The 17,295-nt window shown below is 49.5% G+C and overlaps 5 protein-coding genes across 5 annotated transcripts; 1 reads left to right on the top strand and 4 right to left on the bottom strand.

The window, feature by feature from the left end:
• Positions 1–145: 145 nt before the first annotated feature.
• Positions 146–2,277, bottom strand: F5J12DRAFT_836720 (uncharacterized protein). Its single transcript, XM_051745985.1, has 8 exons — positions 2,191–2,277; positions 1,702–2,138; positions 1,474–1,596; positions 1,383–1,421; positions 996–1,323; positions 874–945; positions 504–806; positions 146–456 (listed from the first exon to the last, which is right to left on the bottom strand). The coding sequence occupies exons 2-8, from the start codon at positions 1,842–1,844 to the stop codon at positions 400–402; spliced, it is 1,065 nt and encodes a 354-aa protein (XP_051599163.1). The 5' UTR covers positions 1,845–2,138; positions 2,191–2,277; the 3' UTR covers positions 146–399.
• A 662-nt stretch (positions 2,278–2,939) lies between these two features.
• On the bottom strand, positions 2,940–4,375 carry F5J12DRAFT_893503 (uncharacterized protein; the record flags this gene model as incomplete). The annotated part of the gene is made up of 7 exons (XM_051747663.1): positions 2,940–2,996; positions 3,044–3,346; positions 3,412–3,483; positions 3,538–3,865; positions 3,925–3,963; positions 4,016–4,138; positions 4,233–4,375. 7 exons carry the CDS (start codon positions 4,373–4,375, stop codon positions 2,940–2,942), a joined length of 1,065 nt encoding a protein of 354 aa, XP_051599162.1.
• A 723-nt stretch (positions 4,376–5,098) lies between these two features.
• F5J12DRAFT_769958 (uncharacterized protein) lies at positions 5,099–12,850 on the bottom strand (the record flags this gene model as incomplete). The annotated part of the gene is made up of 31 exons (XM_051742234.1): positions 5,099–5,329; positions 5,391–5,701; positions 5,748–6,352; positions 6,400–6,540; positions 6,594–6,653; positions 6,706–6,829; positions 6,883–7,009; positions 7,065–7,151; positions 7,209–7,243; positions 7,294–7,360; positions 7,414–7,530; positions 7,585–7,648; positions 7,701–7,773; positions 7,827–8,082; positions 8,136–8,192; positions 8,248–8,407; positions 8,460–8,585; positions 8,633–8,766; positions 8,814–8,948; positions 8,995–9,173; positions 9,222–9,451; positions 9,510–9,986; positions 10,038–10,369; positions 10,423–10,531; positions 10,581–10,668; positions 10,721–11,112; positions 11,160–11,315; positions 11,364–11,592; positions 11,646–12,317; positions 12,375–12,608; positions 12,662–12,850. 31 exons carry the CDS (start codon positions 12,848–12,850, stop codon positions 5,269–5,271), a joined length of 6,027 nt encoding a protein of 2,008 aa, XP_051599161.1. The 3' UTR covers positions 5,099–5,268.
• Positions 12,851–13,031: 181 nt separating this feature from the next.
• F5J12DRAFT_722194 (triose phosphate isomerase) lies at positions 13,032–13,317 on the bottom strand (the record flags this gene model as incomplete). Its single annotated transcript, XM_051741351.1, has 2 exons — positions 13,032–13,135; positions 13,167–13,317. Coding segments are annotated over 2 exons (255 nt in total), but the record flags the coding sequence as incomplete, so codon positions are not given.
• A 783-nt stretch (positions 13,318–14,100) lies between these two features.
• F5J12DRAFT_783398 (major facilitator superfamily domain-containing protein) lies at positions 14,101–17,249 on the top strand (the record flags this gene model as incomplete). Its single annotated transcript, XM_051742840.1, has 17 exons — positions 14,101–14,272; positions 14,334–14,460; positions 14,514–14,565; positions 14,621–14,707; positions 14,870–14,884; positions 14,934–15,088; positions 15,135–15,197; positions 15,445–15,554; positions 15,604–15,712; positions 15,772–15,833; positions 15,885–15,950; positions 15,982–16,052; positions 16,205–16,260; positions 16,550–16,566; positions 16,623–16,795; positions 16,837–17,148; positions 17,196–17,249. The coding sequence occupies 17 exons, from the start codon at positions 14,101–14,103 to the stop codon at positions 17,247–17,249; spliced, it is 1,701 nt and encodes a 566-aa protein (XP_051599159.1).
• Between the last annotated feature and the right edge of the window lie 46 nt (positions 17,250–17,295).

Here is a 17,295-nt window from a genome sequence, read left to right as displayed (position 1 = left end):
GATCCGCGCTGGATTTCGCGACCGTCAGGGAGAGGCTATTGGTTACTTCTGGAGACTCCGGCCCAGAAAGTACTTGCCGACCCCGGTCACGCTCCAGTCAATGAGCGCGTGCGGAATATAGATACGAAATTATGCGAAAATTTATTCCGTCGTCAATTATGTATTTCTCTTTCTGGTTTCGAGGACATGCGAACACAAGCAGACCTCTAAGTGTGACGACATCAATCCTAACCAAGCAAACCTGGCGCACATACTGGACATGATTTCGGGCTTCTGATCTTTCCACTACAAGTAATTACGGCATTGAGAGGAGCTTGCCTGTTCTGGCACCTCGGGTGTCAGCAAATATGCGCACAACGCAGAATAGCCATATCCTAGAACGCTCTATCGGTTTTCAAATTATCTCGCTGTCGGATTGTGCTCAGTCCCTCTGCTGGCAGCCCATGATTGGGGTCCCTGTACCTCGTCAGATACATACAATCGTTGGTCACGTCACGGCTGACCTCTCTGTTCTTGAGCCTCTGGTATTTTATTCTCCTCGAAAACCACTCCTCGGCGGTGGACCCAGTCTCGAACTTACCCTCTGGAAACTGCTTCACAGACTCTGCAATGACCGGGCTATCTTCCACCAAGGCACGGAGTACCTGTGTGTTGTTTGGGCGGGTAAAGAATACAAGAGACCACCGTTCGTGCTCTCCCTGAGTTCCAGGAGGGGGAACCACACGGTGGACGGCAGACTTGAGAATACCGCCACTAAGAACTGTGAGAGCATCTCCAACGTTACAGATAGCGTGTCCAGGAATTGGCTGATAGACAGGGTGCGATCACTGTTGATGCAGATATCCATGTATGCATATATTTGAATATGCTTACCTTGACGTAACCCCATTGTGTCTCCCCAGGGAGAAGGACCTGCAGCCCTCCGAGAATATTGTGTAAAAATGTCTTCCATGGTCATGAATAGCAGTGCGAACGGAGTCAAAGAAGTCCCTTACAAGAGACCCGAAGTCAGTGTGAGATCCGATGGTAGGACGATCAGCAGTATCTTTTCCAGGCAGTGGAGGGCTCCTAATTATTCTGGCTTCGCTAGCACTGGGTAAGTCGCGAGCATGGAGTGCTTCCAGAGTCCCTTCGGATAGTCCAAGTCGTTGGGTGAAGATCCGCAGTATGGTAATGTTAACCTCCAGAGACTTGCATACAAAAGGGTGCACGACAAATGGGATCGCGGCAGCCACCACAGAAGGATAAGTCAGGTGAACGACCTCAGGGAAAGCAAAAACGTCATCTTTGGCGATGTTCAAGAACTCGGTCATGTCTGCCAATCTGCCAGCCCAGTCCGAGTATATCAGGAATACTAACGACGGGGCCTTTCCTTGACTTACCCAGACGCGTCGACAGCAGTTCCCCCCATTTTCTTGTACCTGGACGATGGTTAGATAGCCGATAAAAGAATGAAGAGGATCCTCCACAAACCCGAATGAGCGACCGGAGTCGCCTTGCTCATACAAGATTTTTTCCTCCCAAGGAAGCGCAAACATTTCCGCTCCCAAGTCAAACATGGCTTTTACCTCATGCTCAGCACCATGGTTTTTGAGGCTGCAGAGAAACTCAGTTAGCTGTCCCAGCTATCGTTTCTCTGCCGAAATGTACATCCCACGAGTGGCGAAAGTATGTGTTTCACCGAAGTACGTAAATACTTACTACCAGAAACCAAGCGTCACAGCGGCCTCCCACAGACGATCTATTTCCACCTGATTTCCTGCTTTGAGGAGTTCAAAATCGATGGTCGGCAGGGAATGTGTGGGTACGTTGTCGGGGAACGCAGGCAGGGTTATACCGGGCATGATAACGTAGGTGCGGCTTACAGATGCTGACGACCAAATCCCAATTCTTCGGGCCCCTAGATATACCACTGAAGTGGAGCGGGTGCCCCATCACCGGGAGCCTCTACCCAGATTCCAATCCCATGGATGATTCATAAGATCCTACATCTGGCACGTTGCCAGCGAATAATTGACGTTTACGGACAGACATTGCAGTGCTTCGGTGGCTATTTGGTCGTAATCACCTACCTGCTTACTAGGAAGTCCGAAATAAGTGTTGAGTACCGAGTCATGGCGCCTTTCCTTTGGATCGAGCTGCGTGCCATGATGATCGGAGGAACTGATATCGGTTGCACAAACACTGTACCTAAGGCCAAGTAATTGGCCAACATATGCTTTATGCTTCTGGGATGTCATTGAACTTCGGAGTTGGATGAGTCAATCGAATTGGCTGCCTAGCAAGTGGAGCTCGGTACAAATAACAACAAACTAAGGGTTGTCGACACGGTGGCGCCACGATGTTGTTTGTTTGCGATAATCATACAATTCCGTGTTTCATTAGTGTCGACCATATCTATACGAGTCTACTGTCGAGTGAAAGCGCCTTCGTTTGAAGGAAAAGTGACCCGGCCGACGAGCTCGTTAACGCCAGGCGGTCGAAAACGTTGACGATAAAGATAAGTTTCTAGACCTTGACTATGACTGCTTCCAGGATTACTTCGACAGCCCCCCAAATCAAACGGATACTTTGAAGGTGACTAGTAACTTTTGTCTTCAGTACTAGCGTACCTAATGCACGGCGCGAGCAATCTCTTACTGATTAGAAGTGGCAGCTGCCCCTCTCGGAAGGTGTTCCAAAGTTTTCGCCCCTTCTCACACCCCTAAACCTTAGATCGGTCACTTAAATGCCAATGAGTTGACAAGTGTGACGATATCGATCCTTACCAAGTGAACCTGGCGCACGAATGATTTGGGCATTTCTGATCTATATATTACAGGTAAATATGACATCGAGAAAAGCTTCCCCGTTCTGAGACATGCCAGCAAATATACGCACAACACCAAACAGCGCATCCCCGCGTTATCGTACAACAAAATCTTCCATCGGTTTTCAAATTATCTTGCTACTGGGTTGTGTTCAGTCCCTCTGCTGGCAGCCCATGATTGGGATCCCTGTATCCCATTAGATAAATACAACCGTTCATTACATCACGGCTTACTTCTCTATTTCCAAGCCTCTGGTATTTGGTTCTCCTGGAAAACCACTCCTCAGCAGTGGACCCAGTCTCAAACACAACCTCTGGATATTGCTTTACAAACTCCATGATTACCGGACTATCCTCCACCAACGCACGAAGCACCTGAGTATTGTTTGGGCGGGTAAAGAATACAAGAGACCACCGTTCGTATTCTCTCTGAGCTCCAGGAGGCGGGACCACACGGTGGACGGCAGACTTGAGAATACCACCGCTGAAAACCGTGAGAGCATCTCCAACGTTACAAATGGCATGTCCAGGAATTGGCTGATACGTGGAGTGCGATAACTGTTGATGCAGATGTACGTATGTAAATATTTAAATGCACTTACCTTCACGTAAGCCCACTGCGTCTCCCCAGGGAGGAGGACCTGCAGTCCTCCGAGGATGTTGTGCAAAAATGCCTGAACATGGTCATACATAGGTTACAGTGGAATCAGAATCGGCAGGTTGCTTACAAGAGATCCAAAATCAGTGTGAGACCCGATCATAGGACGGTCGGCAGTATCTTTGCCAGGCATCGGTGGGCTCCTAATTACCCTGCTTTCGCTACCACTGGGTAAGTCGCGAGCATGGAGTTCTTCCAGAGTACCCTCAGGTAGGCCCAGTTTTTGGGTGAAGATCCGCAGTATGGTGTTATTAACTTCGATGGACTTGCATACAAAAGGGTGCACGACAGATGGGATCGCAGCAGTCACCGTAGAAGGATAAGTTCGGTGAACCACCTCGGGGAAAGCAAGAACGTCATCTTTAGTGACGTTCAAGAACTCGGTCATGTCTGGCAACCTGCCGGCCGGATCCAAGTTTACAAGGGACGCGAACGAATAATTCTTGCCTTGACTTACCCGGCCGCATCAACGGCATTTCCACCTATCTTCTTGTATCTAGACTATGGTTAGATGGCCGAGAAAAAAATGGAAAGGAACCTCCACAGACCCGCACGAGCGACCGGAGTCGCCCTGCTCATACTTCATTTTTTCCTCCAAGGGAAGCGCAAATGTTTCTGCTCCCAGGTCAAACATAGCTGTGACCTCTTGCTCAGCACCATGATTTTTGAGGCTACAGATAAAATCAGTCAGTTGCCCGACCTATCGTTCCTCTCCCGTAATGTGCATCTCGCAATCCAGAGCGTGTGTATCGCCAGAACACTCACTACCAGAAACCACATGTCACAGCAGCCTCCCACAGATGGTCTATTTCCGCTCGATTTCCCGCTTTGACGAGTTCGAAATCGATGGTAGGCAGGAAGTGAGTGGGCACATTATCGGGAAACGCAGGCAGAGTTATACCAGGCATGATAACAGCAGTGTGATGACGACCAGCTGATTCCCCGGGCTCCTAAATATAATGTAGATTGGGCGTCCTATCAATGCCGGCGTCTCTTGATCTAGCCGTACTGATGGATTGCGAGGCCTTGAGGACCTACATTTGGTACGTCGCCGCGCCAGTAGACAATTGAAAAGTTTGCGACGTTTATGACTAAACAGTGCAGTGCTGCGGTCACCATTTGGTAAATGGCACCTACTGGCTTACAAGAAAGGAGGAGTGCTGAGCATTTTCTTTGGAAGAACTAAGTACTTTTGTAGTGAGGAGTTGAAGACGGTAATAACTAATTACGCCAATTGGCTGATTCAGGTACAACGAAATGACCTGTATAGTGCAAAATCAATTGTAAAGGCTCTGCGTTCTTAACTAGCGAAATGTGGCAAACTTGTACAGGGAATGGGTCAAATATTAGTAAATGTCGGAAGCCACCAGTCCGAATTCCATTGTACGTTATTGGGCTCAACTCTATGAGGTGGCTCCAGGTGGCAGTCCGGCCAGAGTCGACGTGCAGAACATCAATGTAGAACTTCAAGAGGATATACCTGGGGTGTGTGCTGACTTTTGCTGAGATTTGAAACCTTCTCACTGGGATTTGGTTAGGGATGGCGAAGGATCAAGTCTCTAACTGAATGACTGTTAACTTGCAATGGGTAGGAATCAGCCGAGCTGGGGTTAAGGTCCGGAAAAAAAAATAGGCAATTGACGATCAGTGTATTGACAGTACTCGTACAAAAGGGACACTCCTGTATGTATGCGGCAAGCGATTGCCCTTTTCATAAGTGCGTCAACCATGGTATGTTACATCTGTCATTATGGTATGCCACACGGTGGGGACGTACAACATTGGAGTTCTCAACAGTATTTCAGTCAGGTATAGCCCAACGGAACACGCTCCCGGAGGCGTCCCCGACCCACAATGTTTCACTATTCAAATGCTTCATTAATACATGGATAGCGAAATAGCTCGAGTACGAGGCGTACGTACCCAGAGAATTTAAGAGCTGTAACGGCTGCAGATGAGCTAGGGTCTGGCGAAAGACGCCGTACCTCCACGAACTCCCATTGAGCCTTCTTGCCTTGAGGAGCCCCGTCTGCATTCCAGGTGTAGAGTGTCACGGAACCCTGTCCGTCTCCCACGGCCAAAACGCCTAGCGAGGAGTACTCGCGCTCGTGGAATGCGATAGACGAAACTTGAGAAGTGGGGTCGCATGTCAACGACAGGTCAAGTTTCGTAATTGGCCTCGCAGCGATGGTATGAAGCCACAGATAACGAGCGGAGCATGTTGCGATACACCCCTATTACAAGATTAACTGATGTGTCACGATCACCTCGCCAACGTACCGTAGACTCATTGATCGCTACAAGATCAACAGAAGCACTCTCCGAAGGAGTATTAGCCTCAACGTGCCATAGCGACCGTACGTACGTCCCTCGATTCAAATCCCACAGGACCGCACTTCCATCAGAACTGCCGCTAACAGCAACCGACCAGGTTCTGGACGCCTGAACACATGACACTGGTCCGCTATGTCCACGAAGCAGGTGAGCAAGCGATAATACCGGCTCCCGACGCTTCCGATGTTTTACATTTCCAGTGAAGGACGAGCCCCCTGAGCTCTGTCCATAGGAGACATACCAGATTCGTACGATGGAATCCACCGATCCGGTAACAAGAGTTTCTGGGTCAGCGAAAGCAGCACAAGTTGGGTGGATAGACTCGATGGTTTGCACGATCTGGAGCTTGAATGTCAGTGGATTCACAAAGGACAAAGAGAAAACTCGTACGGTCCCTCGGGAAAATGCCTGCAATATCCCGCTTCCACGGCCGTGATCCCATCGAACCCCGTCATCGCTGCGGGAGGGGTGCAGCAATTTTCCATGTGACATTGGGTGCACCTTCCCGCTTGAGTCGATTGTAATGTGAGAGACAGGGCCATCAAAGCCAACTATGAACGGTGAACGTAGTGACAGCAAAGGCAATACCCTTACTTACGTTTAAGCAGATGCGCATCTCTTGTCAAAGCCAGCGCATCCTCGCAAATTCCCCTCTTCACCTTCACCGGAAGGCTTAATGTGCCGCTCAAGTTTCTTGAGGGATGTGGAGAATCGAATAACTTGCGAGGTGTTTGGCCGACTGCCAATCCTGTCAATCGACCTTCGCGATGGTTGCAGTTAAATATCGCTCACAATTATGGATGATACCAATCGTTGCCTCTCGCTCTAGGGGGTCAGTGATGCTATCGAGATCTGCGTCGAACGTCAATCAGGCCAACGGTGCACTCATATGACAGGTGAATACCAATAGCCCCCTCATAGCTCAGGGGGTGGAAGACATTCAACGACTCGACGTCGCGCTGCTTGCATCCCCATATCAGATCTATCCACGCTGGGAGGTTCTCGCTAACATAGCGACTCTCTAGTGCCTGTTGAGCAAATGAGCATGTGCCTGTGGTCGTGCAAACCACTTGATAATCACATGTCGGTGTAAGGTAACGAAGAAGAGTGGGTCATCTTTTGCCCACGGAGGCAACTTGACGTCGTCAATTTTCTCTCCCGTACTATGCGAAACGCCAAAATCGAGACGAGACAAATTTTCAAGAAATCTGTATGTCTACCATTTAGACATAGCCCTTCCAGGACGAAAAAGGAGGCGCTCACTCTGGACATGAAAAGAATTCTGGTATCAACTCTCGGACATCTCCTCTCACGTCTTGTGATGCGGAGCGATAGGATCTCTTTATGTCCCTATTGTGAACTGGTCAGAACCCCCGACAGCGAGTCAGGGTACAGCAGGAAACATACGAAAATAGTCGGTCTGGCAGATCCCAGTCCCCACCCTAATGAATGGCATTATGCGAATGGATACGAAGGAATCAAAAACACTCACCTGGAGGGTTTTGAACATGTTTGTGAAAGGTGCCAATCGAATTAGGTAATGGCACACAATCATGGACCTTACAAATGTTCAGGGTTCTCAGAACAGGGAGACAGGAACGATACTACGCACGAACTGAAATGAGTGCCATAGTGGAATGGCTTCTCGCCTACGCTCTCTAGGTTATCGTAGCGGCTTTTTGCAATCTCCCGCCGTGTATCCGTGAGCGCCCCCATTGGCTTCGTCAAGCTGAGAACATGCTCAAGTATGAGCGAACGTAGAGAACATTAAAAATTGACATACTCCCTAAATGAATTGGGCGACGAGAGGTCGAGAGTCTCTGATGTGTAGTCTTGCAGGACCCAAGCTGCCGAAGATCTCAGCTATCATACTAAATCCCGAGCACGGAGAAATCATACGGAAGATGGGATACTGGGTCGCGTCGTTTGGCGTGCGACCCGAAAGCTGGTTGAGCATACTGATGTATGCGTACTACCACCCGCCACGTTAGCAGGCGAACAACCGCGCTAATAAGGATGAGGTACATTACTAATTGTTCTGTTTTGCCACTGTTGCTGTGCGGTTGCCAATGCTTTTTCATGTGACATGTTGACATTCGAAGCCTTTCCCCCAGGCAATGCAATGCTCATGTCTCGTAAAATAAGGCTGAAAGCAGATTGATGTTCTTGTGGTTTATGGTGCAAAATAATTGTTTGTAGTCGTTGAGATGCATCGTGGCGTTGGGAGGTGCTTAAGAAGACAACCAGCAAGGTGCGACTGTCTTTGAAGAGCACCTCTAGGCTTGTGACCCAAGCGTTGGCAATGAGGTATTAAGAAAACAGGAGAACACTTACGCAATGTCTCTGAAAAGGAATGTCCGGTTAGAGAATCCGACTATGTGCCCAAGTTTCCTGTCAAAGACGATATATAAGGTTGTGGTGAATCCCAAAAATATTTGAAGCGCACCATCGCAGTGCAGGCTGGCCACTTCGTAGCTGGGAAGTGCTCCCCGATACGAAAAACATATCTTTCGGGGCATCCACGGCGTTGATCACTTCACCAGACTCGTTCTCCACTAGTCCTTCCAGCATATAGAGATGACTCTTTCCGAAAATAAGAAGGCCAGCTACCGAGGGAGTTAATCTCAGGGAAGACGTGAATCCAGAAAGCATACACACGCCATGAATCCACTCCGGAGACGCGAGCCACGGTGCCCAGAGCCTCGATGACATCTCCAGGTTCGAGCTCATGCCTCACCCTACGATGTTTGTCCTCGACGATGTCTTCTGCCAATGCCTGGGAATCTAAGAACAACTGTGAGATTTCGCAGATGCATAGCCAACACTACTACCGTAATCATCGGCAGCGTCATCAGCCATTTGTTCTAACTGTGCCGTGGATGATGCTTCCGGCTCTCCTGCAATACTGGGCGATCGTCTTTGTCGACTTTCCGGCGGCGCTTCCACCACAGGTTCCAGCTTGATGCTAAACACTTCTCAGTAAGGGTACACATTGGATGAACTTCGGCGCACCGCATTCTATAGGGGCCCTCAGTCTCGTCCAATCGCCACGCTCGTTCTGGAACGAAGTGGGGCCACACATCACGCTCAGATCCTACGTCCAAAATACCCGCATTGATCGAACCAAGTCGTCGTCGCCGTTCCCGCCTATCACCTTTAAGTCACTGACGCACGCCAACATAGCATTTCTTACAAGTCAACCACCATCTTTTGGTAACGCTCCTTCTCAGAAGCAATAATAACATTTCTCCATTGGTCTAAACAATTGATGACTTTGCGCAGTGTTTCCCCGCGTACAACAGTCAGCATGGTCGACAAAGAGTTCGGTGAAGGTCCAGGAGCCTTGACCTCTGGCTTCACGAGATCGAGTATCTGGCTCGGAGTAAGTTACGAACAACCACAAGGCCCGAATTCCATTACCTGTTGTTTCTGGTGATGAGATACGCGGTTACCATTTGCGACCAATAAAGCGAATTGTGTCAGTTGCGTGGAAATCTTGACATTCTCACATCCCGCCGGCAAGATAGAAAGGCACTCGATGAGCACCTCTGTCGTACTTTGCGATTTAAAGAGCTGACTGAAAGACGGGTTGGTTTTGTGAAGATCGTTCAGGTCGTCCAGGATCAATTCCGTTACGTGGCGCGAAGGACCTGCAGACGCACAGAAGCGTCAGTGGATCACCTAGCCCACACTATTTCAAATACATACCTTGATTAAGTTTATCGCAGCGCACGAGCAAGCTACAACGAAGAGCAACCAAAATGACAGGGAGAATCTGCGGACATCTGATACCTTGTGGGGTGCCCTTGCTGGAGATAGCCTCGGCGGCAGGTCGCAAGAGCAAATCGACAGCAGCTCTGTGCAAGTCTTCGTTCCACACAGGTGGAAGACGTTTCCTGAGCAAGTTCCACCCACTCAACAACTCGAGCTTCTTCCCAAAGGACGACGAAAATATCAGACTAATCCCGATCACTGAAAGCACTTGACACGCTACGCTAGGAGACGGAACTTCGTTGACCCATAACAACACGATACGAGCAAGTGGCACAGACTCGGAAACCCTTGCATACACGGACGGGATTCGCAGAAGCGATACGACTGCCTCAAGAAGCTGTTTTGCTCTATCGTGCTGGTTGACACTGAGGAAGGCTGATGATGATCTCGGAGACGGTGGATCCGAAGGTTCTGGGGAAAGAGGTCACCGAATGACGCGCAACACTGCAAAAAGATACCTACCAGTCGCAACATGCGCCGAGATGTACGAGATGACTGGTTTTATAACATCGCTCGGAGGGAAATGGCCTTGCATCACGACCACAATTGCATTCACGAGGTGAGGGACAGATTCTGCCGGATACCATGTCGATTGCAGCGCAAACACCAGCTTTCGAATGATTCCCAATTTTGATAAGCATACTTTTGCATTGAATCGTCTGTGACGACTGGCTCGCAGTAAGAATGCGAAATGTTCCAGGTGTGCTTGCTGTATTGTTAAGTTTGTCGACGACCAAAGCTCGAAATCCAAGGCGATTGCTCGATATGCGATGGCATTTGTGACGGTAGAAGTGCTGAGACGCTAACAGCTCAAACAGAGTTTCTCATGTAAAGCGAAGGTACTTACTCCGGGGAACGGAAACTCAGTCCAAGAAATTCGAACAGCGTTTCAAAGGATGTCACGTTGATCAAGTGACCCTTCGAGCGAAGGATATTTGCCAGTGCGTCGTAACCAGCTGGTTCTGTCAGTCAGGGCAACCGAAGTAGCACTAAGTTAATTCTCACCTATGTTTTCCATCTCTTCCGAGTTCTGCCAGCTGTTACGTACACTGTCACAGAGGATAGAAATGGTACGGGATAATTCGTGCTGGGTCTTAAATGACAATGTGAAGAAGAGGTAAATGCAAAACAAGAATCTCACAGACCTGGGCTTGGTGTACCAAACGGAGGGCAAGTTGGACACCACCGACTTCCCACAGGGTGACGTCGAATGGCTGATGCAAAACTACACATACGTTTCCTCGGTATCTGACACCAGAATCACTTCGCAAGTCCGAGCAGGAGCAAGGATCGAGCCAAGGGAAAGATTTTATATCTTCCGGTACCACTTTAAGCATGATGAAATTCTCGCTGACAAGTCCGCCTTCTTGAATAGCTCTCTTGAGAGACGACGCATCCCTAGTTGAAGCAGGGCCCAGCAAATACATGTTCAATGACGTCGAAACTTCGTAGGTAAAAAAACGAGCGAGGTTACAGTCCTGAAAATTGTCATGATAACGTGGGCCTAATCCATGCATGAACTTGATCAAATTATCGTCTGTCCCTCGTTAATGTCTCCACAGCACGTCTGTCACAACTACTCACGCAGTGGGATGGAAAGTAAATAACACGACGCGAGACACCAACTCAATGGCCGCCCCGGGGTTGTGTCACCAAGTATAAGCTGCCCCCTTCCGATCACGTCCGGCGGGGGATATGGCCAATCCAACGAGTCAGTAAGACATCCGTCAACAAAAATACCTAATATGACCGTCAAGATGACTGAACAAACTAGAGTAAAGAACGCACGGATGGCAGGGCCGGAAGATCGAGACGGATAGTGCACGATTGCAATATGTGTCCACCTAGCAGTAGGAATCTTTGATTTTGAGAGAACAACAGCTTCCTGCCGGACTTTTGTTCTGAGAGCAAGGGTCCCATTTGCAGTTATGCTCAATTGCACGATAGGATCTACCAAGAATGATACGCCGAATAGTGAATGCGTTTCCAGAGGCATTCCCTCAAACCAAACCCACATCTACGACGACAATACGTGCAGCATCGACCACCTGAGCCCACTTAATAACTCACCGTGAATGTGAACCCAGCTGCTGGAAGAGCTTTTGCATCTCCCATCCATTTTGTGATGACTGATGGCCCTTGAAGTGATATATGCGGTGGCCAACAGCACTTCATTCCCGTACGGAGGAACTCGATCATCTCTCCATCAAGTGCACCATTCTCCTTGACAATGTACTGCAGAAGCTGTCTTACATCCTGGGTAGACGCACCAATCTCGAACAGCCGTTTGAGGATCTTGCTTAGCAAACGACGTTCCGGGGACGGACTGTCCGAGCACGAGTTCCCTGTTGGACTAGATGCAAAATGGGAGAACACAGGCGGCAAAACCCTCGCCTCGTCCAACACCGTAAGGTTGTAATGGGAAAATTGAGTGAGGTGTTCCAGGATTTTATATATGAGCAAGCGCATCGAACCACTGGTGGCCAACGAGCGGGCCATGGAGTCCCACGCAATTTTAAAGACGTGGGGTAGATGAATCGTGCCGAACGAAGGTGTATACTCCAAGAACCTGACATCCAGTTCCGCAAGGTCCCGGCATTCTACCAAAGAGCCGAACACATCTACAAGGCCGAAATTATGCAAGGAAAGCGATAGAAGGCATCCAAGCATCTTCTCAGAAGTGGCCGGATTGATGAGAAATACACTGCAGGCGTCCGAAAGGACATCATACCCGACGAATTCCTGCAGTCCATTATATGAGCAGAAGCCTGGGGTACAGTGGGCGTGGATCTACCTCACCTCAAAGAAGTCCAAATTGTCTTCGTGTCCATCCAAGGCCTTGGAGGCGACAATAAACGCCCACTGCATACACTCGAGAATATCCTGCACGCGATACGAACTTGACAACCCAGTAGACGTGGAGGCGGAAAGGGTTGAAAGGATATGTATGAAAGCTAGAAAGCCATCCAACTCGCAGAACACGTCCAAAACATGGGGATTCTTGTTCATCAATTCGTATATGCGTCGTAATGTCTACGAAGGTTCAACCCAACCGGGAGACACGACTGAGTAGTGCAAGGCCTCACCGCAATTTTGTCGACAGTGAGCTCGGCTGCTTTGAGCTGTTCCACTGCATCTTTCATCTGTTCCGAGCAGGGGCTCAATGGCGGTACTTGGGCCTGATGGATGTACTCCGTGTCAGGGCCTCGTGCTTGCATAGTCTCACGAGTAAGCTCCCGAATATTCCGCAGAGGTAATAGCAGTGATCTCAACATGGTCCGTCAATGATCATCCCAGTCCGGTCGTCGGACACCCCAATGTGAGACGGCGACAGCAAAGAGTGGCGTAAAACGGCAAGCTGAGTCTCTGTGGATGGCGGGATGGCGGTCTCGGTTACATAAGCAATAGCCCCTGAGACAGAGGCAGAAACCTTTGTACATATTCACGAACTACAATCTAGTTTCTCTTCACATTGGTGATGCCCAAAAAGTCCGGCTTTAACGACGCCACACAAACGAGGAATCCGTCCACGTCGATCTGAGTAGCTGTGTCCATATGAGCTAAAGCCCGATCTGAGACGATTCGGAACACTTACACAACTCCTTGCAGCTGGTTGATGTGACGTGTTCTCAGAAACGGCGGGAGACACGGCGGTCGACCAATATTGACGGATGTAGGCGTGAACCTCCTGAGCCTGAGCAGCAGTAGCCACCCTCCCTGTGCCTATTGCCCACACTGGCTCCTAAGCGATCACGACAGGTAGAGTTCTAGCCAGGGATTGCGTTCTGTGTGCCATATTGCTCGTGCTATGACCAAATCAGTCTCACTTCTCTCCCAGGACATTGGAGCGGAATGTGCTCCAGGAATTCTGTGGCGTCATTTCAGTGTGCACGCCAAGCATCTCGCGCAACTTTCGTACTGAAGTAAATATATTCTTCCAAAAATCTCTATTCTCAAAGAGCCGATCGGGGCCCCGAATAGACAAGATTGAATTGGTCGTCGTATGTCCGGCGTCTTGAGCCCTACTAGATTCACTCGTCCTTTCGGGAGGACTCCTCGTGCGTTCTAGGAGTACTGTTGTGCCACATCCGGTGGGGGGCAATGATTTCGATATACATATCAGTGCGTATGCTGATGCTTGGGTCAGGGTACTTCGTCTCATCCCGGCTAGTTCGGCGAAAAGGGGGGAGCGTAGTGTCTGTTTCATCAGGAATGGGCTTAGCAGCATCTAGGCCTGCCAGTCCGTCCACCCGGAATGTTTTCGAATTCTAGGATTAGGAAGTCCTCGGCCCTCACAATCATTTCCCTCAAAGGTTACCTCCCAATCATTTGATTCCGAGACAGGGGCTTTGCTCAAGAGGCCGCCTTCTATACGTACAATGCGTCACTTCTAAAAAAAAGAATCTTGCCAAGTCCACCGGTCCACCCGTCTTGCCACGATAATGGGAATATCTTTCTTGTTTCTATAAATCACCTGGTGAAGATATGGTAGCCCCATCAGTCTCTTGGTTATACAGCAGATGGAATGACATTAGAGGGAAAGACTCCTGTTTCTCCAAATGTCGAACATGGCCTGACCCCTCCAGAGCCTGATACATTTGGGCCGATCAGACACTGCACCGAAGAACATTTCAGGATCTGCCTGAAAAGTACGCCAAATATGCAGGCGGCACCCCCGATGGCGGGTTCAAAGCCTGGTCAGTTATTGTGGCGTATGTGTTTTTGTAGCTCTCCGCCGTGCTCTTTGGTTTGATGCAGATGCGGAAGTATGGGTCGATGCTTGCCACGTTTTGCACGTAAGCATACCCTACATGATTATCATTGGCGTCCATCACATATGGAGCTCACCATCCACTTCAGCTTGGGGTATGTCAACATGTGGGGTGTGAGTACCAACCTCTGCTATAATATACTGGCTTATTGCTCATCGGCTCGCAGATATTTCAAGATTATTAGGAGCAGGTGCTTTTACCCGACGAAAGTTCATCCAGTATGTGAGGTCATTCCTTTCATCGACGCCTTCATTCCACTAACTTTGCACGCAGAGCATGGATAGGATCGGTTCAGGCAGGTCCCGATTCACTTCTCAGCTCGTCGTCGCTGCCGCTCACGTCCCTCGTCCTATCGCTGCGGTAAATCCAGGTACATTCACCTTTCTGCCTGCACTCGTGACGGGAAGACTTCTCGACTTGGGATACTTCAAGATTCCCTATTTCATGGCTGGTTGCAGACTTGTAATGTGCACTTTCCTCCCAGCAGAATGTAAACAGTATTGACAATTTTTCCTCGTACAGGGCCTTCTCACGGGTGTGAGTGCCGAAGGCTGTCGATAATTAGCTACATAACCCACGTCGACAGTTGTTCAGCGGGATCATCCTCCCACAAGCCCTTAGCGTCGTGTCTCATTGGTTTGGCAAGAAGAAAGGAATGGCCCTTGGCATAGTATCTGCTGGCTCGTCGCTCGGAGGCACACTGTTCCCCGTCGCAGGTCAAAACCTTATACCTCTTATAGGGTGTGTTCTATTTTCTCTCAACTCGGATATGTGTAGAAATTCTTAGGTTCAAGTGGACTGTTCGCTTGTTCGGATTTATGATGCTTGTCACCCCGGAATTTCCAATCTTGTGAATGTGATACATTTATTGATTTCTACTGCTGCACTGACACGAGATAACAGATAGACGAGTGCCCCCTGTGAATGTCAAAGGTGGACTGCTGGACTTGTCCGCGTTTCGAAACCCGGCGCACACTATCTATTGTGATTCTGGTGTCGCTTGTATACTCGGACTATATACCGGTGAGTCATGCCATTGTGCACCTTCGTGGTGACTAGCTAACTTCGTTTACAGCATTCACCTATTAACCTGTCAGTGCTACGGCGGTTGGCGTGTCGAACAACTTTTCATTCTATCTCGCCGCGATCGCAAACGCAGCATCCGGGTTCGGTCGGTTGTCTGCCAGCTTGCTCGCCGACCACATTGGTAAACACTGCGCACTTCTCTGCAATCTAAATCTGACCATGTCATGCAGGTCCTCTCAATGTTATGATACCATTTACGAATCTGGTCGATATTGTCACCTTCGCTTGGCCATACGCTTCGAGTCAAGGGCAGCTGATTGCTATATCGGTGATATACGGGTATGTGCTCTGCTGCCAGTAGAATACACTACATGATATTTAAATGTATATCCTCGCAGCTTCGCCTGTGGGACTTATGTTTCCCTCTTCATTGTTCCCCCTATGGCAATGGCTGACATGGGTTGACGTGTGGGGATGCTTTTGTCATTTTCGGCATTGGGTATGTTGGCAGGTACGTCGATATCAGGCGCAATCAATGCTCGGGCGGGGGGTTTCCGAGATCCAGGGTTTTACTCCGGTGAGCTCTGCTTCTTTCCTTCTCTGTTTAGTTTTGGAGGCCTATCGATATTCAACCGTTGCAGGTGGCGTTGTCTTATTTTCGTTTTTGCTGCTCCTTGTGGTACGATATGGTCAACATGTTCTTTCTTGTTTTCCTCTGTCACGTTGATGTCGGCACCTCCTGGCTTCAAATTGATCATATGGAGTTCCCCAAAACTTTCCTTCGTTGTAGTAAACATTTCGTGAATTACATCCGTGATATCATTCTCACAGGACGTAACCGAGGACGCAGATGAAAAGAAGCATGGAGACTTACATTCCAAGTGCAAGTGAGACCACGATAGAGTTTAGCATCGACAGATTCCAAACCTGACAGAGTTACCATCTTCATAATCATTTTGTAGAAGCTAACAATGAAGTAAGCGTCAACGAAGTGACGGATATGAAATCTGCGCTGGTGTGTTAGCCGAATACATAGCCACAGTCCAAACACGACCACACATGGAACAAAACATTGTAGCGGAGTCTGAACTTTAGACTCGGCGGACGACGAAAAGTCCACAACCGCTCCCAATCGCTGACTGCCACTAGCCGTCATACCACGATACCCATGAATAGCAAGCTTAGGAGAGCAGGTATGTTACCAGGCACTTAATATCATTCATTTCCCGGTCTCATTGCTTATTTACAGCCAAAAGGGCACTGCAGCAGCAGCAGTGCAGGCAGGGGCAGCAGACTCCTGAGGTGGCGATGCAGGAGGAGCAGATTCCCGAGGTGGCGGCGCAGGGGGAGCAGACTCTCAAGGTGGTGACGCAGGAGGAGCGGACTCCCGAGGTGGCGACGCAGGGGGAGCAGACTCTCGAGGTGGCGACGCAGGAGGAGCAGACTCCCGAGTGGCGACGCAGGGGGAGCAGATTCCCGAGGCGACGATGCGAGCGCAGCAGACTCTCGAAGTGGCACCGTGGCAGCAGATGCCCCTGGCAGCGACCCCATGGCAGCAGATGCCCCAGGCAGCGACGCCGTGGCAGCAGCAGTTCCAGGCATTGACGCCATGGCAGCGGAAGTTGGCTCTGGACAAGATAGAGCAAGAGACGCTTAAGACAGGCGAGCAACTCCGCCTGGAAGAGGTCAGATTCCAATCGCTTTTGGCAAAATTCCAAGAAACTCGTGAATCCACCATGAGGGCCTCTTGCCAAACCGCCGCTGAGGCTAAGAAGGTAAGTGCCGATTTCATCCAACCGGTCCCTTATCTTACCCATTTCAGATGTTGGGATTCTTGGAGTGCATCTCCTGTAACGCAGAGACGTGGGATACGTGAACGGAGGTGAGTTACATGGATACCATTCATAATCCTATACTTAACC

This window comes from Pisolithus orientalis (assembly GCF_024613125.1).
Source record: "Pisolithus orientalis strain OTSU chromosome Unknown F5J12scaffold_17, whole genome shotgun sequence".
Classification (NCBI taxonomy): domain Eukaryota; kingdom Fungi; phylum Basidiomycota; class Agaricomycetes; order Boletales; family Pisolithaceae; genus Pisolithus; species Pisolithus orientalis.
The sequence above is the reverse complement of the archived record's forward strand: the minus strand, read 5'-3'. Positions and strand labels throughout refer to the sequence as shown.

Bases quoted from the DNA above. Each gene is read 5' to 3' on its own strand.
- F5J12DRAFT_836720 (XM_051745985.1), bottom strand. From the start codon at position 1,844: ATGCCCGGTATAACCCTGCCTGCGTTCCCCGACAACGTACCCACACAT. The intron at 1,597-1,701 runs GTAAGTATTTAC...GTTTCTCTGCAG, and splicing joins GTGACGCTTGGTTTCTGGTA to CCTCAAAAACCATGGTGCTG. The intron at 807-873 runs GTAAGCATATTC...CCTGTCTATCAG, and splicing joins CACAATGGGGTTACGTCAAG to CCAATTCCTGGACACGCTAT.